Source organism: Dicentrarchus labrax, unplaced genomic scaffold (genome assembly GCF_905237075.1).
Source record: "Dicentrarchus labrax unplaced genomic scaffold, dlabrax2021, whole genome shotgun sequence".
NCBI lineage: Eukaryota > Metazoa > Chordata > Actinopteri > Moronidae > Dicentrarchus > Dicentrarchus labrax.
In genome coordinates, this window is record NW_026136724.1 from 17,979,784 (window position 1) to 18,005,724 (window position 25,941).

Sequence of the window (25,941 nt, forward strand, 5' to 3'; positions counted from 1 at the left end):
GACATGCGTAAGGTGGATTGGCAAAAGCACTCTTAGCACAGAAAGCCCACTGTCATTGCAACACTGTCTCTGGACACATTATCAATCAGAGGGCTGCCAAGTTCAACACGGCCAGACTGGAGGGGAAGAGTTCAGGGAAAGGAGCACGCCTCCTTTGGCCAAGCTGTTACGCTGCCGGGTCCTATAGACGACAGAACCCAAATGGATTCTCCAGATATTTTACTCAAACAGCCACTGGTACATGTGGCGATCGAAAGAGAGGAGAAGGAAAAGGAATGACAGTGAGAATATGAGAGAGCGAGAGAAACAGAGGAAGACAGGGAGCAGCATATTTTCCAAGGCTCAGCACCCTGCTGCTCAAACCTCATCGTCTTTTCAGAAAAAGGATGGAGTGTTCGTGAAATACACCTCTTTTTTAACACAGGAAAATGTGGCATTGATAGATGGACGCTGTGCAGTTCAGTGACTGCATAGTGTAAGGTAATGCGGGAAAGACAAATACATTCCCTATACCACAAAAAGGTCTGTTCCTGCTTAAGTGTATCTTGCATGAGGATTCATGAGTTACATTGGCCTCTATTCAACATTTTCTCATGAGATGAATATGGACAGTAGTGCTATGCTTCTATAGCCTGTGAGAAACATTTACAAACCTGTAGTAAAACTATCAGTAGCCAACACTTTGTCACATTCTCACATCATCCAATCCCTAGACACCCTCATACCCCTGTTAAAATCTTTAACATCTCATCAACTTTTAGCTACGGCTGCAGACACTTCTTGGGACTATTTGACAAACCTTCATACTGAAATATAAATAATCAGTGAGGTTCATTTTGAAGACGAAAATTGCAATCACAATCAGAAGAGAATGCCCAAGTCTTGTTGGTGCTAAAGATTTGGTCCTTGCATCACATACTGTAGATGCTAAAAGTGATGCATGATTTACTGAAAAGCGTCTTTGGTCATGTAGTCCATGACCTTCCACTGTCTCTCAGCCTAAATGAAGACAACATGATCATTTACACAAGAAAAGTCCTGCAGCAGAGGGAATCCAAAGACCAAAAAGTCTTAACTGGCAGAAAACTGGCAATCGAGCAGGCTGTCATGACCACTTCACAGCATGCCGGTGTTGCCAGCGGCATCTGGACGAACAAGACTCGCAGCTTTGCAGCAGCTTGGTGGCTCTCCAACAACTCTCTGGCAAGCACCGTACAAAGGGCCCGATGCAGAGAATGATGTTGACTGGTCCTGGAAAAGCTGCATGCAGGGGTGGAGGAATGTGGCAGCGGGATGGTGGGGAGCAGCAGCAAGGTGCATTGTGACACTACTGCCAGACAGAACATTGATGTTGGATGATTCTGCAAAAAAACTTTGGATTACGTTGAATGACGTTTTGATCTGTGCCACAGTTTTTAAAAGTATTTCTACAATGTCCGTACATGGCAACAACACTAATGTTAGTGTATGGTTTAGGTTAGGCATCTGAAGCGATTGATTAAATGCATGGTTAGAGGTAGGTTTTAGAGATAGGGTTAAGGGCTAGACTAAGTATTAAAGTGTGACTGGACTCGAACCCATTCACACCTTTACTGTCTTACTACATAGGCTACAGGAACCATTTTCTCGTGTGCCACAAATCATGCAATGTGAACGGATTTCTTAGCCCTACTAAGCTGTGCATGGACAATATGGGAGCACGAAGGCAATGGACAGAGAGGTCTGTCGGCCCAACCCAGTATCCATAAGAACACAGCCGCAGTCTTTTCCTACCTTTAACCACACAGATATTTCTGAAAGCAACAATTAAAAAAAAACAAACATTGGCATTTGACGTGAAGAAGATAATCTGGGGTTTTGTAGGATTGTCCTGTGTCAACGTTCTTGTCTGGCAATAGTGTTGGATGGTCAGAGCCATCGCCATCATAGCACATGTGTTTTAAGAGCACAAAGTCGGAGCACATCTTCAGCTCTCTCTTAAAAAGATGCCATTGTTGGTACCATTACCAGGTGCTATAGCAGGTACCATTGGTACAGATATCACCAACAGCAAAAAGTTCTACCTAGCACGACAGGTCATTGATTTGGTTGAAGCGTCAGCTCGTGCAAATTCGTCACTTTTCAGGAGTAACAAGTGTTGATGTATAGGAGGGCAGTTCAAATTCCCATTACATTTTTGCAGGGGTAATTGTTCTTTCAAACACCAGCACATATTTGATGTTAGAAAAGGTGAAGTCAACAGGTAGTTCATGAAAGGACTGGACTGTGAAGCTAAGATAACCAAGCCAGCAGCGTTTTCATCATTATTATATATATTATATATCAGGGACGACAAAATTGGTGGGTCGGTCTTTGGTCCAAACTGAAATATTGGATGGATTACCATCAAATCTTGTACATTCATGTTCCCCAGAAGATGAATCCTAAGGAAATGTCTTGATAGCTAATGTGTGGATCTCAATTAAATTTGCCCCTCAGGATTCATTTTAACCCATAAATTCAAAAGTTCAAATTCTTTTGCAAACATTACCTTCTGAACATCAGCAGCAACATTAGCACTGTAAGTTAGCGTTTAGCATCTAGTTCAAATCAACACTGTGTACAATACAATACAGTCTCATGGAGCTGCTTGCATGGCTGTAGACTAATTTCTCATTATCTTACCAATAAAATGTATTTATGTACATGTTTTATGCTTTTAATGGGTTTAGCTTTGAATTACTATACACTGGCCACTATTATTCCCCTGCTGCACTGAGGCTGGGATTCAAAGACTGGCCCCCCTCCTGGCCCCTAATCTTCCATCAGTCACCAAGTTTTCAATAAGGTGTATCTTCAAACCACTCTAGGTTCAGGTTGAGGTGAAAGCAATCAATTACAAGAAAATAGAACCACTGCAAATGCACTATAGATGCTGCTGATTTCCCACAGAAATCTTATATCTTCTTTTCTTTTTGAAATTGGCAGCTGACAAAGCCTACCTCATGTGGAAAATCTTTCATAACTTTGGGCCCGAACCTAACCATTAATAATGGATTGTTATGTCAAAACTGCACAGGAATAAGAGGGACAATCAATTATCATAAAAAAAAAAAATAATACTTCTGGGGAGATACGAAGCTCCTCCAGGACATTCGGTGAAAATTGGCTTAATTGATGGAAGTCATCCAAAGAAATATGAATAATGAGGTTATAAAGCTCAGCTCTGTGGTGTTTAAGCCAGTTATACTGCTAATGTGCAGTCACACTGTTTGTCTCTGACAGAAAGATCAGGATACATGTCCTCAGTAACACTGGCTGCCGGTGGAACATTGCACCTAACCTCGGTAGCTCCATATATCCTGTGCTGTTCTGGGCTGGGTTGTACCCATAATGGAAAAATCGGAGATTTAAATCCTGGATTCTTGGTGGAGGGTTTTCTTTGGGTCGCTTTCCCTTCTCTGGTGGAAAAAAGAAAAAACTTCACTGCAACATTTAGTTTCTACCCCTCCTCTTCCTCAGAGATAGTCAGCCAAATTCCACTTAAAGCCCTTTGCCCATGGGCAGGACTGCGAATTGCCACCAACAATTCAGTTACATATCATTATTCCATATTTCATTTGCTTGTTCAAAATCTGGGCTCCTGTCCATCACCGGGGGCATTCAAACACATGTGCAGGCATGAATGTGAACTTAAAGAGAAGATGTAACAGTGAGAGAGGAATGAATGAAGGAAGAAAGGGAACATTAATGCAGGGAAAGTCAAGACAAGATGTCAAACTGGCTGCTTTTTTATTTATGAGCTCGCTGGAGGTGGAGAGCTCCGGGACAGATACAGCCAACCTTTATGAATAAATAAAAAGGTGCACTTACTGAAATAAAAGCCTCTCTCTCCACACACAAACTGCAGCGTGTCGACCAGCTCCGCCCCGCACAGGGTCTCTGGTCCCGCCCCTGTTGCCGTCGGAGTCAGGGTGAGGACGCACAGCAGTAGTGAGAGGGTGTGGCTACAGGAGATACAGCACATCGCACCCTGCAGCACAGAGAGAGAGAGAGAGAGAGAGAGAGAGAGAGAGAGAGAGAGAGAGAGAGAGAGAGTGTTAACATTTTCACTGCTGTATAAAGACAGAGCATCATCAGAGAAAGGGTTTTATTTAAGCAATCATTTTAAGCAAGGAAAGTCACTTTTAAAGTCTCATGTTACACTGTTGGCCATTGAGCAGCAGTGTTGGGACAGTTGGTGGCTCAGTGCCTTGCTCAGTGGCACATCAGTGGTGGCAACCCTGGCAAAACATTTTCCCACATAAGATTGAAACTAGTGAGCTGAAGGCTTGTTCCCTCTAACCTCCAGGCTTTCGCTCTGCTAAAAATAGAGAAATAGAAAAGAAAGAGAAAGTAGCCGTGGCCACAGATGGTAACTTTACAGGGATTTGGAGATGTGGAGGAAAATGTATTAAATCCAAACGTCCACTTGGTGCCAGAGTCAAACAGTCAAACAGGAGGCTGACCAGCTCTGATGCTGCGGAGCGCCTGTGCGCAACCGAGCAGAGCGCGTCCAAATTGAAAACACACGTTTCTCCTTATCATCAAGCTACCCAGCCCCTGTATATGTCCTCATAAGTTAATAACAACCCATATTAACAAATGACATTTCAAAAAAATCTATCATAAATAACCACTTGGTCATGAGGCGTCAGCATTCCCCCTGTGCCAAAAACACAGCTGTCAGCGCATTATTACGCACACTACTGAACTAAAAGTGCTTCAAAATTCACAAAAGCAGAATAAGAGATGCAAAAAGCGCCAGGGATCTTTCCGATCCAAACTGTGAGATGGAAAACGGCTCTCCCGCCAAACCCAGCCGAGGAAGCTGAGTGGGCCAAATATACATAATAAAAAGAATAAACACAGGACACTATCCATCTACATCACAATCCCAACCGCACGGTCCCGACGCCCATACGTATTTCATGTTAGGCTCCCATCTCTCTTAACCCCGCAGCCCCAGGTTAGATATTTAGCACTTAATAATGCAGACTCAGCAGTAATTACTTTGAAAGTTGCAGAGCTGCATTAGGACTTTCTGGTGAAAAAGAGCGCAGGGCGCACAGAAGCGCTGAGGATGAAAACCCATTCATCCGAGCAGTGAGACTCATGCACGATTCATGTCAAAAGAAAACAAAAAAGAAGTCAGTTAAAGCAGAAGAGGGACAATCTCTTGTTATCTGTTGAGAAAAAAAACATCAGCAAGACATGCAGGACAGTTGCTCACTAACTGAATAAAAAAGGATTAAAATCAGATTAAATCCACATTTATCATGCATTTAAAAGCAGCAAAAATATAAATAAGCGATGCAAAATGCCTTTTATTTTTTCAATTTAAACTAGGTAAGGATGCTCTGTGCAAAGCAAGTGAAGGTGATAATCTATAGTGTCAAAGGAAATCAGGTAAGTTACCTTGAAGACATCACATAAATGCCACTGAAAGGAAAGAGCGCTAGACATCCCCACGGGTCTCCGCAAGACAAAGCCCGGCGAAAATGAACTTGTTTGAAGTCATTAAAAACGGGGAGAAAGAGGATGAGATGCGGGCAATGTCACATCTCAATATTCCGACTTTGTTCCATTGCGCAGGCTCGTTTTGGAGAAGTGAGATTTAGCGAACAGGAGACGGATTTAGAGAGAAAATCCCTCACATTTATCTACATTACACAGACATTTTCAACAGGAAACAGCTGGGGCAGCATTTGCCTCCTACTCGTCCTAAGTTATTCATTAAGGATTTTGGGCACATATTCAAATAACGTCATTTCTCTTTTTTTCTCAGAACGGGATTGAATTTTGATCTCTCTAAGACTTGGTTAGTAGTTCAGATCAAGATAGAAAAAAAGCGCTGCTGCCCCACCAGCAGCAGCTCACACTCACACAACACACTATTATATGCACTGAAAGCTCATGAAGGAGAAGTTAAAGACAAGCTGCATATGATACGACTGTTGGTGGTTGTGCGTAATTTGGCACCGCGTAACTCCATAGCCCTTCTATCCGAGGTCTGATTTGGTTAACGCAAAAATAAATCATTAAAAAACAAACACATTTCCACTCAGTCACCAGTGTGCCACTAACTTGAACACATAATAAAAACAGAATTTAAAAAAAGCAAAATACATGTGAACTAGAGGGAATATGGAAAAATGTGACATTTTTATTGCAATACAGAGCAAATATCAGCCAGAGATCACCAGAAAGCCTCATTTGAAGTCCTGTTCCCTCTAAACTGTGTGCTTCTGTGCAGGATTTGCTGCTTTTCTGCACTTTCTCACTGTAATGTCTTGTCAGAAATAAATCATTGCTCTGGTTTCTGTGTAGAAATTGACCGTCAGTACATGCACACACACACATTTCATTAGTGACTGATGAGAAACAAAGTTGGAAAAACAAAACCCAGTTATTTAATTTGATCTGCCTCCTCCTTGGAGCAAACTACAGAGCCAGATGCTTTACTACAGACACTTGTGCAGAGCCACCCACCCTTATCATGTTAAAGCAAGGGCCCCAGTGTTCCCACCGTGTGACAGAAAAATAACCCAGCAATGAAAGACAACAGCTTCACACAAGACGAGGGCTTAAAACAGGGTTGTTTTCAGCAGGGACGGGATGTCAACACTGATCCAATCACTAAACATGAGATCAGTGCTGCGACCCAATCACAAAACAGGACACCAGCAAGTATCCCAGCATGCTCGGCCGGTGTGTGCAAGTGCATCACGAGCAAGGTCGAATCCAAAGGGGACCGAGGCGGCTGAAGACACGCAACAGTTAGGGTTGTTGTGGGGTAAAGTGGGTCAAAATATAAGCACGATCAAATGTCCCCACATGACACAGACACTGAATCAGCTACAGAGACAACTACATCCAAAGTGAGCGGTTCCCAGCATGAGGGTTGCGGCTCTTGACAGGGGTCGCAAGGTAAATGTGAGCAGTTGCACGTTCAAACATTTTTGTTGGAACATACTGGATTGTTTCGTAATAATGATTCAAATGAAATGATTTGAAAAGGGAAATATGCTCTCTGTGTGAACTTCTCACAGCTCACAGTCGTATAAAACCTACGACTAACAAAGCTTTTTAAGTAGACTACTAACTATTAAGGGACGTCTCACAAAGTCATGTGCAGCCTGACGAAAAGTCGCAGGTGGGCAAGAGTCATTAGCCAAAATCTTCGGGAACCACTGAGCTAAAGAAGCAATTTGTTGAACAACAGAAAAGTTGTAATCCTTCAGATTTCCGTCATGGTTGATTCGGTGACACCGGTGGTTACCGTGCTAACAGCAAGTGTGGCTTAATACTATAGCAAACACTCACTGAGCATTGACTATAAGGTAAAGATGGTGTAGCTGTTTACAGTGCAGCCAAACAAACTCAAATAAAGATGTTCGTCAGTAATAATTACTACTATTGTGTAGTTTTCTACACAACCCACAGAGCAAAGTAAAGTTTGATACCTGGATGTACACGTGTGCCTCGTTTTCCTTGTAATCTGCGTCTAGTGCGGGAATGGCGGACCCCACCACTAACACTAAAACTACCATATAAAGAGATAAATACTAACCACATCACGATGACCATAAATAGTGTAAAAAATTTGGTTTGATTTCTGCAACAGTTCTGATAATTGACTTTTCTTTCACCAAAAATACCCAGAAATTGATTAGCACCATCCTCTCAAAGGTGATTAAGTCTTTTGTGACAGTGAACGGAATGGTTTTTGGACTGTGGATTGAATTTGGCCGTTCTACTTTACACTTTAGTTTATTAGCCAATAAAGTGAATTGATCGGGAACTGTTAAGTAATTGGTCAATAGATTCTGAAGCATTTTCTTCTCTATGATTTTTTGGACTGCTGGTCGGACAAAATAATGTCTTCCAGGAATGGAAGACATTATTTTGCACTCTGGGAAAATAAATGAAATAATAGTGAGTATTTATGTTTTGTTTTACTATTTCTTGACATTTTATCGACCGCTAATCTAGAAAATAATGGTCAGATTGATCGATAATGACAATAATAGCAGTTGCAGCCCTGCTTTACACCATCACATTTACACAAAATACACGTTTGCAGACTGTCTGTGTTTTAAATAACATCTGCATCCAAAATCTTTATCAAACTTGCACATGCAGGTCAATGACGTTAATCTGTGACCTGACTTATCTCCCTCTCAGGATGGCTGCTCGGAGGCGAGATGTACATCGAGCAGGGTCTCTGTTTGCCTCCCCTGGCGGATTGCGTCACTGTCAGAAGCTGCTGATACAACGTGGAATATGATGATGATGCTCCTCTGATTAGAGAGACAAAGCTGCTTTCAGACCAGAGGATGACCTTGTTAGCATCAGCTCAGGGACGTGGTCGGTCACTGATGCCCGTAAGCCTCTCTGTCAGTAGCTGATCTTAGATGTGAAATTATCTCATCTTTCACTGCCCCTTGACGTAGAACCCCCCCCCCACCACCCTATAATCCAGCATGTAAATGCTTCATCACAGACCTTCCTGTTATCACTGTAGCTGTGGTCTGGCAGTATTGATGATGGGCTTATGTTGTACATCTGCTGATGCAGTAGGAGGAAGAAGAAGAAGGGGGGTGGGTTGACCTTCCCTTGTTCACCGTCTCTAATGCCCAGTGCTCTGAAGTGTCTTGGTGCCAGGTTTCTCTCCCTCCCTCACTCTGACTCTCTTTTCTCTTCGGTTGCAAGACTTTTGAACCTCCTCCTCCTCCACCACCACCACCACCTCCCCCTCTAAACCCCCCTGCAGCCTTGTCTACGGAGACGTCCGCCCCAGTGAACTCATTGACCAGGGAAAGGCTTGTTTTCACTCCCTTCTGGTGTAGGAAGGAGAAAGTGTTCACTGCAAAAAATTTCCATCTTTGCAAGTCATTTTGATCAGGAGTGAGTTTTAAAATCACACATTTTCTTTTAAAGAAGTGTTTAAAAATGATGCACCCAGGATAGTTGACGTAGTTTAATAATGCATTTCCACTTTTTAAAGGATCTCTTTCTTGAAATGAGTGTAATTTTACTGATAATAGGTGAGCGATCTGCCTTGTTAAAAGAGAGCTATACTCACAAAAGAAAACTTATGCAACAAATCTGGCAACAAGCGGAGTTATTTCACCCAATTTGGAAGAAGTTGTTAACAAAAAGCAATGCAAAGAGACTTGCAAAGACAGACACTTTTTGCAGTGTGAACAGCATCCCGTCTGGTCTCTCCTGCCAAACAAATGTCCGAGTCAGAGGGATACACAGATACAGACAGCGGTGCAGAATGCAAATGAATGCGAGTGGATGAAAGTGAGAGGACGGAGGAAGAATTAGAGCGGATGAAAAAAAAAAAAAACGAGATAAAGCTCTACGCTTTTGAAAAACCTGCGTGAAGAGTGCGGCGGCCAGGGAGGATGGAGGGCTGCGTGTGTGGGGATTGCAGGGCTGGTACCCAAGATGGGAGGGAATGTGTGAGGCTGGGGATATGTCTGGGCACACACACAGGTTCACATGAGGACACACACATGCAAGTGCACGCACATACACACACTTGATTAGGAGAGCAATCCTTCTCTATTCTCTTGATTAGTCTGAGGGGTTTTCCAGCTCAATGGGTTCTCTGTGTTATATTTCCTCCTTTATCAATTGACTAAAACAAAAAAGCTTTGCAAAAACAATGAAAGAAGGGTATCTATTGCAAGTGATTGTAGGGGTAATTTGTGATGTGAATTACTTTCCCAAGCTTGGTGGTTAAACAGGGTGTGGTGCGGAGTTTGTGTGGCACTGTTGTACACGCATTCAGAGCAGATATTGTTATCAAAGCCCTCTGCTGTGCCATACACTTCATATGGAAGAAATAAAGGTGCGTCATGGAGCAAAAGCAAGAAATGGGGCGCTTGTTTTGATACGCTATGTTTCCGTAGTAACTTGCAGGGGTCACAGTATTTTGGCAAAAAGGCCAGGAAATTCCGTGGTGCCTGCTGATGATCAAAACCTACTTTTTCAAAAAATATCGCTGGGACAGTTTAACTGTTTATGATCGCTGATCATGCTGGAGGTGGAAGGATTTTCATCAAATTGTGTGTTATCACATCAGTTTCTTAGGAAACTAAACTTGGAAGGTGCACCCTGAGTTTACTGGTGATGAAAACAATAGAGCCACATTCTCAGTGTGGAGTTCAGCTGCAGAGGCACTGGTTGTTATTTACTGTGTGTTTCCCTGTTACCAGTTTATTCAGCTAATGTGATTGTGCCTTGTTTTGAGAAAGCTGGACGTACAACAGGGAGGTAGACAAAAAGGGCCTTTTTTTTTTCTTTCGGTTAAAGTGCTTATACATTCAAGTCTAAACAAAGCCAATTCCAGTTAACAGCACAGTTACCAGTGTGTATGATTCAGTGGCTTCTAGCAGTGAATACAGCTCGCCTTCCAAGTGATGCTTGCAACAAACGCAAAAGGCCTGTGTTTGGTTTGTCCTTTCTGGGCAACTGTAGAAACATAGTGGACTCCGTAGAAGAAGATCTGCTTCCTCTGTTGATAATAAAAACACAGTTCTCATTATACACCAATAAAAACATACCTATGAATATTATCTTCTGTTTCTGCCAATAGATCCTCCTAAATGTTACACACTGGACCTTTAAAGCTGCACAATATTTTTGTATAGACAATAAATGAAATGACCTTGACCCACAGAGAAACTCACTGTACACTACCTGCTCACCACCAAACCACAAAGTTAGAACCTAGCTGGTGAACATAGCATTAAGTGAGCATTCGGGGACAGATATTTCCTTTTAGGAGTTGGTGGAGACCAAACACAGAGCTAAAAGAGAGTAAATATTGGACCACTGATCAGTTGGCCAGACCCACAGCTTCACATGAATGTTAATGCTGCTCTGTAGCTGCTGGATGTGTAAATAAGCAACTATTTGTTAAGAAGTATCAACTTATAAAGCAATGATTATTGATATGTGAATGTTACTGCAGCTATAACCAGCACTTTGATAGGTGCTGAGAATAGACAGACTGAACCATACAGTACATGAGCCTTAAAACCGAAACATCGAGCTAAAAGTCTCTAAAATGTCTCTTTGCTGCAGAATTGGGTGATAATTCTCTATAGACCCCTCAGCGCAAGTCAATGGCTACTTGTGATCACTTGTTATAAGTCACAACCTTTGTAGTTCTACGAAAGATTGTTTTTCCTTCTAAGATTGTTTCATTCAAAAGATTTTTAAAGGCCTAACATCACCAGTATTTTAAAAAAAAAGCAGTTTTGTGCTACAGAAATCTAATTTTCTTCCTTATGTCTCTAATCATCTTGTGACCCTCTCAGACGGTCGGGACTCACAGCTGCAGGTGCAACATATGTCACTTACGGGCAGCGACAAATGCGCTCGCACTGCTGTTTCTAAAGGCGACACGGGTCCTTTTTTTCGAGGATTTTGTCTACCCCCTTGTATTTGTGACACGACGGTAATCTGGAGACCTGTTAGAGCGTGCAAGCATTCCGTCTATTACAAAATCCAGGAATGTTCCACTGAGTCAGGAACAAAAACACAAAACAAATACTTGAACAATAGCATGTACAGTAATTATAGCCTTAATATGTGGTTTCAGTAAACACAACTAATCCTTGAGATACAAACCGCAGCTGAGAGCCAAATATCCAAGAAAATGCACAGATTCAGGACTTTTCAGTGTCAGTGATATTGCAGTGAGCTGTCCGTCCCATCCAGCTCTACTCATAATGTGCTGCCTCATACTGCAATTAGAGCTGGACGAGGGCCTGCGCAAGATACCTCAAAGCATGCAGGGAAGTGTACTGTTTGTGCTGTTTACTTATCCCACAGCGAGGAGTGGTTTTTGGGGGGTAAGGGCCACCGCTCCCTGGCTCTCTCTCCGGCTGGCTGGGGAGTGGGTGCGGTGCTCCCTCTCTGCCCACCACCTGGCACCGGGGAGGCTATGTCTAGGAAAGAGACCTCTGCCAGGCCTCAATTACGGGGGGAATAATCCAGGACACACTGAAGCAATTACAGCCCCATATAAATCAATATGCTTTGGGTTAAAAAGTGATCTGCTCCCAACACTCTGGAGAGGCTCTGACTCAGTCGGCCTTTGATTTTTCTGAGAGATGAGAGCAGTTTCACTGGAACTGGGCAGGGATGCGGCTCTAGCTGCTGCTGCTGTGGTTTAAACTGTCACTCAGGCTGAGTAAACAGTCAGGTGACACGGACTGTGAGGAAGAGCAGAGGATAAATATTGATTTGCAGTCACCGAGGCTGTATAAACAATTGTTGGGAAATTTATGTTGCATAAAGTAAAAAGCTGCATAAACAAACAAGCTTCCCCGCGAATTACAATGTAAACTGATGTCTTTGTGCATGTTAGACTTTCAATATTTACTGAGCATTGAGATATGGATGCTAATGAAGGATAAACAATGTATTATTTATGTTTTAGGAGGCTTGCAGAGTGAAGAGCCTCCAACACAGGCTGAGGCAGCAGGGGGGCAATACTGACAGCTGCTGAGCCCCGCTGCTCATTATCACTACTATACTGCCATCTTCTGGTTGAAGAAGGCTACTGACAAAACACTGGATTGTATTGTGGTGAAACACGACTTGTAATTTCCTAAGGTCACAGTAAAACGCATACTTTAAAGTGCCACTTCAAAATGGGTTTTGCTTTTTGTTACTTGACTTGGATGTTTGTGCAGTTTGGCACTAGGAGTTTGTTTTCTCTTTGAATTCTAATTTTTGAGACATCACAACTGCCTTTAAGCCAATCACAGTCCAATATGAAACAAGTTTAAATTGGAAACTTTTAAACAGAGAACAGACTTTAGACTTTGTGTTTAGAAGTTCAAAATGAATATTTGCTTATTTTTAAATTTTTTGGATAGTATATTTTTTTATAGTAGGACCTTTTTGTGGGGGAAAAAAGTGTATACAATAATTTTTGGTCATAAAACATGTCTGGTGGGATCTTTAATGTTTACTTGTATAAATATATGAAATTAAGTAAATAAAATACAAGTAGGTCAAATTCACCTTTAAATAAGTGTTATTTTAGTGTTTAGTTTTATCTCTTTATTCATAGTTGTCCATGATATTGATTTTACTTTGACGCATTAGACTGCGTACATACCTTTTACTATGGCTACCAAAAAAATGCATTCCTTGTTGTCTGTTAGCCGTAATAGAAAAGCCAAAGGACTCATGGATGACATCTTTAAACTGCTTATTGTGTGTGACCAAGTCCAAAAACATAATAAATGCACACCAATATAAAACAGAGAAGCAGTACATCCTCACATTTTAAAGGCTGCAATCAGTGTATCTTTGAATTTAACAAACTGACCATCAAACCTGCTGTCTAATTATTTTCTGTCACTCAACTAATTGATATGATTTCCATAAAAATGAAGGGAGCAGAAGAATTACATTGCAAGATAGATTTATTTCAAAAATCCATGTAAGCACAAATTATGCATCGGCTTTAAATATGTACATCAGTGTTATAGATCATCAATATGCTTGATGGAACGTGAATCAACACTGTAAAGCAACAAGGAGGGAAAATAATACCAACTTAACAACTGGTGAAAATCAAATAACAAAGAGCAAACAAAGAATTAAGAAATAAAGTGTTTTTGGTGACCTCGATACCGAACTCATCCTCAACATCCTGTAAAAGCAAAAACAACCTGCATTAAGAATTTCTACTGAAATTCTATTCTCACTTCATCAGTGAATGAAGGTTCGATTTTCACGTTGTGAGTGAGCGAGTGTTCCCACAGGGACTTTTTATGGAGGAACGCTATCCCGCACTCCTCACACATGTAGCTCTTTGGCTTCCCGGTGTGAGTCCGCCTGTGTTTTTTCATGTGATACGACAACCTGAAGCCTTTATCACATATGTCGCATCGAAATGGTTTCTCACCTGTGTGGATGCGCATGTGCGACTTCAAATATCCCGACTGAATGAAGGCCTTCCCGCACACTTCACACTTGTACGGGCGCTCCCCGGTGTGATACCGGTTGTGGAGCCGGAGCTCGTTGGCGGTCAGGAAGGTCTTACCGCACACTGTACACTGGTGTGGCCTCTCGCCTGTATGAATGAGCTCGTGCCTCTTCAGGGACGTCTCCTTCATGAACTGCTTCCCGCAGCTGTGGCAGGGGTACCTGACGCCGATGTGGACCTGTTCGACGTGGTTGGTCAGCTGCAGCTTGGTGCGGTAAGCCATTTCGCACTGGGTGCAGGCCCACGGTCTCTCCTCGGAGTGGGTTCCCATGTGCACCGTGAGCTCCGAGGCCGAGCGGTAACACTTCCCACACTGCCAGCACAGGAAGGGTTTCTCCCCGGTGTGTTTCCTCAGATGAACCGTCAGACAGTTGGAAGACCTGAACTTCTCCGGACACATGTTGCAGATGTAAGGGAACTCTCCTTTGTGGATTCTCTGGTGGATGGCGAGGTAGGACAGCTGCATGAAGGTTTTATCGCACTGTGAACAAGGATACGGTCCGGTGAAGTCGTGCTGCTTCTCGTAGTGTTCCCTCAAGCGTCTGAGCAAAGTAAAAGTCTTCTCACACATTGTGCACTGCATCGGCCTGTGCATGAGTTTGTGCCTCTCAAAAGCAGGCTCGTTGGCGAGGATCTTCCCGCACTCTTTGCAGTAGAGCGGGTCGTGAATCCTCTGGTGCACTTTGAGCATGGTCATGCTCTTGAACTCTTTCCCGCAGTCGTCGCATTTCATGATTTCACTCACTTGCACTTTGCAAACGTTCTCTTGGTGCTCCTTCAAAGCGGACGGGTATTCGAAGTGTTTGCCGCAGTTTGAACACCACACAGGTATTTTCAGAGGTGCACCCTGTTGGGGTTCGACGGTGGCTGCTTCGCTGTGGCTGGGCCCGGCTCTCGTCTCCTTTTTCCAAGAGAATCGAGCGACTTTCTTATGACAAATGGCATAAATCTGGTGTCTTTTCAGGCCGTGCATGTGTTTGAAACGCTTTTTGCAGTGGATGCAATGATAAGGCCGGTCCTCTGTGTGACACTGTATGTGCCTGTTGAGTGTTTTGACACTGTCGAACGCCCTAGCACAGACGGGGCACACTTTAAGGCCTTTTTTGTTGACTTTTTTCACAGGCGGGCATGGAGCCTCCTCAGAAGTGTCTGCAGGTGCATCCGGATTATTGTCCTTTTTATCTGTTTCACCACAATTCTGAGTATCGGCCTCAGCTTCAGCCAAAATCTGTTCCACAGTCTTGCTCTGTTCCTCCCTGATCCCCTCGTGACCGTGAATAATCTGATGCTTCTTCAGCGTGTCCTTGTACTTGAAGCCCTTCTCACAAGTGATGCAGATAAAAGGACGCTCTTCCGTGTGAGATCGTAAATGCTTTGCAATGTCCGCAGAACAAGGTAAGATCCGGCTGCAGATTGGGCAGATTTTGCCGTCCGTCGACCCCTCTGATGGTGGCTGTGGAGCTGAGCGCTGGGTCTCTCTCCTCTTTGGCCTTTTCAGCTCTCTGCTCTTACAAATCTCCTTCTGGTGTCTCTTTAAAACGTAAGGGTTCTTAAATTTCTTCTCACAGAAAGCACAGTTGTACGGGCGGTCCTCTGAGTGGGACTTCATGTGTCGCTCCATGTCTACTTTGCGGGCAAAATACTTCCCACACAGATCGCAGTTTTTGTTTTCCGACATCTCAGATGTGCTCGGATCGCCCGAGTCTTCTTCTTTAAAGCTGATACACATCTCGTCCTTTTCATGAACGCGCATGTTGTGCCGCTTCATGTCGTAATGGTCCCTGAATCGCTTGTCACAGTTGCCGCACTTATACTTGAGATCCCGATTGGCAGAGTGAGTCTCCTGGTGTCGTCTCATGGCCGCAGCTCGCAGGAAAACCTTATTGCACACAGGACATGTCTTATTACTGGGGTATTTTTTTCTTTGCCTCTTCGCTGCTGAGTCGTTATTTTCTTTTAAAACTTTTCTCTTTAACTGAAGTCTTTTGCTTTGTTTCAGTGGTTGAAAAGCTGCCGGCTTCAGGTTGTCGCCGACATCCTCTCCTGCAGTTTCCTCCTCGTGTACTTCGTGTTCTTCCTGATCGTCGTGTTCACCCAAACCCGGCGGCTGTTCGATCTGTATGTAGTCCAACAGTGTCACGGTTTCACCCTCCACCTGGACGGTCATACAACCTTGCATCTGCTCTGATGGAGGCTGTAACTGGATTTGGTCTGCATCAATTACAACCTTCTCCAGTTGGGGGAGGGACAGCGAAGAGAGGATGCAATTCCCGAAGGAAGAAGGAATGGTCTGAGTTTCATCTGTGGGGGAAAACAAGAATCACATTATCTTTACGGTCAGCAGCTATAAACAACAATAAAATCAGTTTATACTCATAATTACACTGTAACGTTACCCAATAACTCAGACTTGTTCCCAGGAGCCCATCCACACACAGAGGTACTGAAACTGAAGTTCGTCAGTCTAATAAATATCTGGGAACTCAGCATGTGGAACAACTGGCATAGAAACTAAATATAAAAACAGGTTTCTTATATTGGAATAAAGCATGTTTTTCTATTTAGGACAGGAAACTATTGTGGACTAGGGCGATATCTTGTACTGGTCCTCGCTAGCAACAAGAAGAGAGCTACACACCGTCATCTTTTAAAATGTAAAACTATTGTTCAGACCAGACCCCAGGACAAACTAACTGCGCTCCAGTACTTTGCACCCTGTAAATGGATTGAATTACAAAGGACATCAAAGTCTCACCTCACTGAACATAAATTAACATTACTACACATGCAACCCAGATGTGACTCACCACACAAATCGAAATGTCCGAGTGTTGTGTGGTAAAGGAGAACAGTTTTCAGGTGCCGCGGGTCAGGAACAGAGTGCACACACTCCTCCAGAACAGATGGGACGGCACTGAGCATGGACGCAGTCTGGGGAACAGATACAAGGTAGGAGAAATAAAAGAATAAAATAGCTTCAGACACACACTCAACATATTACTTTAGACCCCAGGCTTTTTGTGCAACTCAGAATAAGTTGGGCGACTCAGAAATGCCATTCACTTACATGTGAGTTGTATTTAATGCACAAAAACCAACAACAAAAATACAGTTTTATGCTATTTACTGTTTTGTCTGCATGTTTACAGGTTTCCCACATTACATTTGTGAATAGTAGAGGTGAGTATCACTGTTGCAGACATACAAGAACTGTGCTGATGGGACATTATGAGCTTTAGTAATATTAAACAAAACATTGATAATGCAAAATGAGAAAAAGTTTGGGGGTGTAAAGAGGAAGTATAAAAGTATGATTCAGCAAGTTACACTGAGAACCTATTTTAATTTTTTTTTAAATTTTGGCACCATTAAAAATATGCCAAATTAAATTAGCACTTCCTTTTTGTAACGTACCCATGGATGTACTGACAGCTTTCACTGTATCACTTATATACCTATGTTCTGCAGCTTTACAGAGCTTCTTTGGATGTTTTCTATGGACGTATATTTGTGGTGGACTCGGTGGCAAACGTGATAAAGACATTCACTGCCTGACCGATGTAATTCCAGTAAGCTTTGGTGATGGCTAGGTGCATCGTTTATTCCACCAGCCTACAATCAGGCTCCCCTTTATCCCAAAAATCTGGCTGCTTAAAGAAAAAGAGAAGCTGACTGAAGACAAAAAAAAGGATGTTTTGCCGCAAACTGGTTCCAGTACCTGCTGAATGTCTGGTACTGGAAGAAGCTTCTCCAGTCTGGACAGGAAATCCAGCATTAGCACCTGTAGAGCGCTGTCATAGTCAGGCCCGAAATCTGTAGGAAAAACATCCTGAAACAAAAAAATCCCCACAGTTTAATTCTCAAGCACCCAACGACTGCAGCAGTATAAGGAGAGCCATCCCACAAACAACACAAGATCACAAACCTGGAAAAACTTCTCCTTCTCTTCGGGGTCCTTCAACAGCAATTCAACTTGATCCACAAAGTTTGATTCTGGAAACTCGACCTCTGCGAAACATGGCTGGAACAAAAAAAAAAAAACATGCACAGGTGTAGTTTAAGCAGGTGGAATTTTGATTTGGTAGAAAAAGCATACATATCACATTTAAAAGCAGCTAACCTGTGCTGCCCAGGTGGATATGAGGGCCTTGATCCGCTCCAGGTGCATCTCGATGGTTTCTGCATCCGTTATCTGCTCAGCCCGACACAATTCGAGAACCACCTGCAACAGAAATGGTTTCACCCCGGGGGTAAATACGACTGGCAGGGCAGCACCTGGAAATGTTATTTACCTACAGCGGACTCGCAAGAGCCAGCGCTGGAAAATAAAAAAACCTTTAATAACTCCTTTCAGGTGAGACATACGGTGCCTTGCAGGTGACACTGACATTTTCAAAGAAATATTAAAACCCTTCATCAGCTGCACCTTCACCGTCTGTCAGGCAAAGAATTGAGCTTTTTATTGTTTAGATGTTGTGAATGTTGGGTGTGATTATACCCTTCTGACTCAGTGGGACTGCTAGAATGCACAACAACAGGTTTTTTTTACACTTTGTTTTGACAGTTAAACATCTGCATGAGAGAAACCAAACTGCTGTTGTTGTCCTTTTAAGCACCAGCTTTCCTCACCGGACGTTTTTGCTGAACACTCAACAAAAATATGATACACTCTCACCCGTGCTCGGAGTCCCAGGAGGAGTTGAGCTTTCTGGTCTGCGTTCAAAAGCTCGGGTACGATTTCCGAAACGGTGCTGATGAACTCCTCCACCATCCCGTAGTCCTGCACGTTGCCCCTCTGGACGACCTGCCACATGGCTGCAGACACCAGGCGCAGAGGAGGTATGAAGAGGCGAAGAGACGGCAGCAGAAGAGGAGACTCTGGAAAAGTATTCGATGATATCAAAATCAGAACACGAATCACAACCGCAGTTCACTGTGAAATATCTTCAATGTTACGTTACACTGATGATTTATTGATTTGGGCATTTTATTCGATTACTGTTTATACACAAAGTTAGTTCTAATAGGTTTAATTAATTACAATCAAAAAGGCTACAGACCATTGGACTCTTAAAAACTCATTGAAAGTGTTTAATTCTCTCATTAATCACTTTCAGTGAGTTTTTAAAGAGTCCAATGGTCTGTAGCCTTTAGGTTTATTCACTGAATGAATTACACATTTTCTTTAGGAAGCAAAAAATACCTCCACCTTGTAGAGTACTGTGGTATTAAACTGACTCAATACACTATAAATCAGCCAGTGTCAATCTACCTTTATATTATAGAACATAAAACACATAGCAATCACCAGATAGGTGCCAGCAAACATGCTTCATTTAAAAAATAAACAACTTCTGGTCACTTCTTTGTCCGGCAGAAACTGGTGTGTGAAAATACTGTAAATATTAGACATTTAACTTATTTTATAGGGCTTTTATGAGCAGATTCATTTACTTCATCCACAACTATTGTTTTTTTTGTGTTATATGACAATATAATCTTTTGATATTGGACTATTGGTTGAACACAACAAGCGATTTGTCAACTTTAGTTTGGGAAATTGTGTAGTACGTTTTCACCCTTGCCTGACATTTTACTTGACAAATGATTCATGAAATGTTTACACTGCAGGCAAGGGTGGCCTGGATCCGATTCCTTTTACTCATAATGTGAATCAGATTAGACTTTTTAATGACAACTAGATCACATGGACTCTTTTTAACAAATCATACGTAGTTAACAGGCTTCTTTTTAAAATAAATTCAGTGTTTTCTTTTCCCTGAAGCTTGTCTATTGTTCTATTAGACAAGTTAACTCAACAAGTTACTTTACGTGTCACTTTTCTTCACAGAAGTGAACCAAATGCTGAGCTATCCGCCTACTGTGTGTATTTTCTAAGTTTTCTATCTGGGCCACATTTAACAAATAATGTTTTAATATAATAATAAAGAATTGCATGCCGTGGCTTGCAGTGTGAAAGTAGCTACTTATTATGTGGCAAATTAAATAAATACATGTTTATTTAGGAACATAAAACCCACTTAATCTCAATATCAACTGTTAAAAACTTAAGTTATATTGCCATTTTCCATTATATTTCTAAACGAAGCTATTCCCAACACAGTGCTTAATCAATTGTACTACAACTGACTGATAAACAGTGAATCTCGGGGCTTTGAGGGGGGTCCCTGTTGGGTCTGTGGCCCCCCGTTGGGTCTGTGGTCCCGGGTCAGTTTCCCAGCTTCACTCCCACCATGCTGGCCGAGGTTGCCTTCACGGACCGGCAGCAGTGTCGTAATTACGACTCACCCACACACGAGCACCCCCTAACAAAGTGGTAAATACGGCTGCGGTGATGCAATTAAATCGGTATGACATTACTTTGTCTTACGTGCATGCAAGAACCTGTCCGTGTGTGCTGTGTGTCTCCTCAGACGTTAAGTTACACGTTAAGTTATCTTTTTGTTTTTTAGCCCGGGAGCTAATGCAGTTCCGGTGGCAGCCCGCGAACGCAGCATCTGTCAGCCGTTACGGAGCTAATATCCAGCTGCTAACTTAAAAATGCTAACCTCAACGTCGACGCCGGTTACGTAAAAAAAAAAAAATGCGGTTTCTGCTACAATTCAACGGCTGCGTTTAATGTTTTGCGTGAAAGCTGCTTCTCCCCCGCCCCGTTAACAACCGCACACAACATCAGCCCGCTGGCGACCGTAGCGCTCGCACAAAGCCACCGCCATCTCAGAGCGGGGTACGCCATGTTCAAAATCGGACGCACACAATCCGAGAGAAACGCAGATAACGCGCGATGGGCGATGCGGGGGTCCGGGTACCGTGGGCTTACCGTGCTCGGTGCGGTGCGGGCTCTCCATTTTATCTCGGAAAACGCGCGACTGGGCGAGCAAATGAACTCGGGGTCGTTGTGAGTCGATGTCCGCCCGACCCTGCGGTGCAAGTTGGCGGGGAGGAAGGGCGGCTCGATATTCTGTTCTGAGTGCGCAGGCGTAGTCAGCACGGTGCGGTTCGCTGGTTTAAAGTCGGTAGCAGCGGTCTGTTGCGGGTTCGAGTCTCCTTGTGCGACCTGCTCGGATTCATATTCTGTTAACTTCAGTCAAGGAAAAAACCCAAGTTTGTGTAAGAATTTGAGCAACTTTGGGATTTTTCACGCCAAGGAAGGAAACATGTTGTTCTTCTTCGGGTGTCCAGCTGTGGTCGCTACTGCCCCCAAGAGGCCAATTGAGGAAAATGAGCCCAAACGTTTGAGTGACAGAAAGGTTAATTAATTAGTTAATCAATAAATATGATAAGTTATTTAATTCTTGTAGACAGCCTGTTGAATGTTTAAACTCAGAATATATGTATTTATTTGGTTATTAATGTTTAATATGGCAATGAGAATGATGGAAACAGTGATTGTTGTCACTGTAAGAGCTGCAACTTACTATTATTTTCATTATTAACATTTAAAGTTTGCATTTTAATTAAATTCTTTACAAACTGATTAATTGTTTGGTCCTCAAAATGTCAGAACATAATGAAACATGTCCCTCTATTCATATATTCAATGAATAGTAAAAGCTTTGTCATATGTTAACCCGGTTGAATATTGTCTTCAGCATAAATGAATCTGCCATTTTGCACCGTTTTGTTTTAAAATATCGCTCCTCATTTAAAAGAAATGTTACATCAGGGAAGATGGAGCTTTAGCTTGAGGTAAAAAAAACATATTGTGAATAAAATCAGCAGCTGCCATGACCTTTTGTTAAATGGGAAAATGCTGTTCTTCTCAGCTTTATAGGTTTCCTTGATGCATTTAATTACTGTGAAAAAGCCCTCAACTTTCTCCAAAGTTATATGGAATGTACTCGGGAAAGGGCAGACTAAACTTTAGCAACACGATGCATGTTGTTATATGGCAATACAAACTATTATTAAGCCAAATTACCCAAGAAATAGAGACATACTCATTTAGTTCTAAATTTCCTGACTGTAAAACTAATATATCTATTCATATATATAATTAAATAACTATTATTCAACTTGCTACAGGTGTTATAATTCTTTCCTGAAGGGATGGTGGTAGGCCAGTTCCTTTTGGTGTATTCCTGTGGACACAGAAAATAAAAAAAAAAGGAATCCCCAGTAAAGGAATCACAGCCAGACTCTCCTCCAGACTTTTTATGACCTTGTATTTCTTCATCACTCCGACTGCAGACAGGCCACTGGCTTTGTGAGGGAGCTGTCACGACTTTTAGTACCTTGAGTCATTTGCCCGGTCGATGTTTAAAGGGATCAATAAAACACCCTGGTCCTGGGATGTGGCCAGAGGTTGTTTTATTCAGGGGGATGCTGCAGTGTCCTTGTAAAAGAATAAACATATTCGTGTAGATAAATGCAAATATTTTACCATTATTTGCAATATTAAATATTCAGTTGTACATAAAGTTATGTGTTGATATACAGTGTGTGTGTAATTATAGACCTTTGAAATAATTAAATGTTCCTCAACTGGTTTTTGGTGATTTTATTACTCAAAACTTCCCTTAAAAAGACTAAAACCAACCCTTTAATTGTCTGTGATACAGTTTGTTCCATTGTCCAATAAAAGCATTAAAAGCACACGTTGCAGATGTTCCTTCATTACACGGGCACTGTAGTTAATTTTGAGTCGACCCAACATTTGCCGTTCTGCTGCCAACAGAGCATCAAATATGAATTCAGTCATGGCTTAAAATAGTCCCCATTAAATGTGCTGTTTCCTCTGGTTTGTTAGCTTAAAAGTGCAAGTTTCCATTTGCAGAAAACTACTGAGCTTAGCAGCTATATTACTGTTGTATTAGCCAAATCATTTTCCAGGACCTTTCCAGGAAATTTCTCAGGAGTTTTTCTTGACAATACAGGACAGCACCTGCTTATAAAACGGTCAAATATTGACTACATTAATTTGGCCACAGCCCATAAGTCACAAATCGAAGAAGAATTTATTTTATTTTACAGAAAATAAATCTCCTAGAAAGTTAAAGTTTTCATTGCACGTATACTTAACAACACAGTGCACCATTTCCAGGAGAACATAGATTAATTCCAGGATATTTGGTCATTTTAATCAATTTCCAGGTGGTTTCATTTCCAGATTTTCCAGGTTGCGTGAGCACAAAGTATAGCAGTAAACACAAAGGCAAAGATGGGAATGGCATTCATTTTGAAGACATAAACCAAAGTATTGGTATAGGAACTTTTGGTATCAGAGATATTAGACTGGAAAAGTGAACATTTTTAGAGCTACGTCACTAAAAATGTAAAAAAAATAAATAAAAAACCCCACACGGTTTAAACTCTGGTCGTTTATTAGCTGTCCACAAAAGCATGTCATGGAACCACAGAAACTGTAGCACGAGTGTAACATTCCTGTTTGTTGTTATACTCCACCACATCCCTGCTTCTCACACCATGTATAATTTATATTTCATATATATATTTTGTACAATATACATGTTCTCATCAAAGGAAAAAAATCATAGCAAAAAGTTCGTCTCCCCCCGCCGCCCCACCCCTTCCTGTGGATTTTGAAATCTAGTGAATATCCCATGCATGTTTCCACTGCGTCTAGGAGAAATGTTGTTTATTACCAGGAACAAATACGCAGGCAAATAAATGCTCAGACAAATTAAGAGGAAGAGTCTTGTTAGACAAAAAGCTGGTGTACAAAGCACATTCTCAACAACATTAAACAAGAAGAGCCATGCGATCTGACATTTACTCTACGGCTTTGACCCAGTTTCGAATCAAAAACGCCAGTACAGGGGCAAGCTAAAGTTAGTCTTCTGCTAAAGGTAACATTAAGACTAAAATAACAGAGATAAGCATTATTAAAGTCTGTTGGCTTATTCTCTTATTCTAAAGCTGTATTCAGCTGCTGTTGGATCACAATAAGACTTGAACTTAAGCTCACTGTTATACTAATGCTTTTGAGTGTGTGTGTGTGTGAGGCTACAGTAACACTGGCACGAAAAGTGCTTGACATCATTATGAACCTTTTTACCTCTATCGAGACAAAACGGTTTGCATCTTTAAGTTACATTTCACTTTTTAAATAGCGAGTTTCAATTCAAACGTGGGCACGTGTAATGATTCAATATAAAGGATGGTAATGGATTATTTCAACCAGAGTTAGTCTAAATAAATTTGGGTAAAATCAACAGACTGGCAGCCTATACGTTAGAAATATATTTTTTAAAATGAATGAAATACACTTAAAAGAAAATACACTATGGGATGTCACAAAAATATAAGCAGAAATAGTATATTCAGGCTTTTTCAGTCACTATGTTATGTGTCTTTCAATTTCACATTGTAGCTCTATATCCTGTAGCATATTATTCATTGTACTACTCAGAGTAATACGGTCTTATGGAAATATTGCTTAATTTTAAAACTTTAAAGTATCTTTTTATATAATCTTTTTCACTTTTGTAAAACAAAATAGCTGTGGAATGTAAAATAAAATATATAGTGCTATGTAGGTAGGTAAGAAAATAAAGTCGTAGGATAATATCTATATTTCATTTTCTGTAACTATTTACAGAACTTAAAACCAACTCTTATATGTCTATATGTTTCTCTTAAAATGTTTTCTTTTGGCCCAAAACAAATATTTAAGTAATTTTGAGTGTGCTACAATAGTTCATGTCATAACATTTGTCTCATATCTGAAGGTACAGTCGGAGTTTATGTAGAAACAACATCACAAAGTATGAGGACATTTTGCATTGTAATCTATTGGAAACAGAGGGAAGCATCTTTTTTTTTTGGTTTGTTGCTGGACAACATTGCACAACTTGTATATATTCAACTTGTGTTGCATTGTTACATTCATAAAATCTACTGTAGGTCCTATGATTTCCCTCTTAAATTGATTGTGTGAGTTAGAGCTCTTCATGGAAAAGTCAACTGGGTTTTATTCAAATATTATTCAACTGCATTTAGTTTGTTTGTTTTTTTACCATTTTTGAGCAAGCGTGCCTCATTTAAACGACGGGGCTGATACCCTGCGGCTGCTGCTGAATAACGGGTGTCTGGTTAAGCATTTGGTCCTTTTAGAATTGATCAGTATTATCTAATGCACACCTGGTGGGCAGGTGTGTAGGAAAATGCAATCATGTGGAACAAAAGGTTGAATTTCTGCAGGCCTTGAGTTAATTAGAGACACAGCATTCTGGTCTTCATAATGCATCAGCTAACAATATGAAACAGCACATCTTTATACTAAAGCTGCAGGCTATGATTGAAAAAGCAAATCACCTGAGACAATAAGCACAACAATAATTGATATAAACACCACAATGTGACAAACTTACTTGTCAAAATACGTAGAATACAAATGAAACTTGCCTCCAAAACCCCATTTTTGAACCTTTTTTTCAATAAAAATCCACTCATTTAATCTTTTATTTTAAAAATTTTAATTCCCTTCCATTTTCTATCCATTGGACATACCATACGGTCTTTGTTTCAGGTGTTTGAGATTTAGTCCTCCTTTTTTGACTTTAGTATAAAGAAGTGTTGTTTCACATTGTGAATTTGATAAATGTTTTTCCTCTTTCTGTAGGGTTAGGGTTAGGGTTCTTTAAACAATCTCCACAATGTGCCACAGAAACACACGACTCTCCCAGATAACATAATGATTGTATATGTTTATGTTTATGTTTATTTACGGCCACCAGATTAAATTATTTCAACTTTGTTTCTGACATACATACATCTAACTACTATACTACCCATGAGCCTCAGCCAATACTGCAATGACGAAGAGAGTTTTCCCATTTTCCCAGCTTCCATTCATTGAAAGTGGCAGACTCTAACAGAGTTTTATGCCCTGTGATTGGATGTTTATTGCC

General features: G+C 41.5%; 2 protein-coding genes across 6 annotated transcripts in view; both read right to left on the reverse strand.

The window, feature by feature from the left end:
* The window catches only part of igf1 (insulin-like growth factor 1), a 153,055-nt gene that overhangs the window by 11,250 nt on the left and 115,864 nt on the right, over positions 1–25,941 (reverse strand). Inside the window, exons 1-2 of one of the 3 annotated variants that reach the window (XM_051393202.1) lie at positions 5,437–5,725; positions 3,853–4,012 (exon numbers count right to left, since the gene is read on the reverse strand). The exons of 1 other annotated variant lie outside the window; for it this stretch is intronic. In XM_051393202.1, the coding sequence (XP_051249162.1) occupies positions 3,853–4,012; positions 5,437–5,484 (208 nt within the window). In that variant the 5' untranslated portion in view covers positions 5,485–5,725. Of the gene's footprint in view, positions 1–3,852; positions 4,013–5,031; positions 5,151–5,436; positions 5,726–25,941 lie in introns of those variants that run through there. One more of the 3 variants, XM_051393203.1, reaches the window with a different exon arrangement.
* On the reverse strand, positions 13,464–21,247 carry LOC127359281 (zinc finger protein 30). 3 transcript variants are annotated; one of them, XM_051393199.1, is made up of 7 exons: positions 20,889–21,247; positions 18,723–18,925; positions 18,168–18,269; positions 17,973–18,068; positions 17,766–17,876; positions 16,855–16,978; positions 13,464–16,348 (listed from the first exon to the last, which is right to left on the reverse strand). In XM_051393199.1, the coding sequence occupies exons 1-7, from the start codon at positions 20,914–20,916 to the stop codon at positions 13,746–13,748; spliced, it is 3,267 nt and encodes a 1,088-aa protein (XP_051249159.1). In that variant the 5' UTR covers positions 20,917–21,247; the 3' UTR covers positions 13,464–13,745. The 3 variants fall into 3 exon arrangements, with proteins under 3 accessions (XP_051249159.1, XP_051249161.1, XP_051249160.1); XM_051393201.1 differs by lacking the exon at positions 20,889–21,247 and adding an exon at positions 20,439–20,857; XM_051393200.1 differs by lacking the exon at positions 20,889–21,247 and adding an exon at positions 20,199–20,857.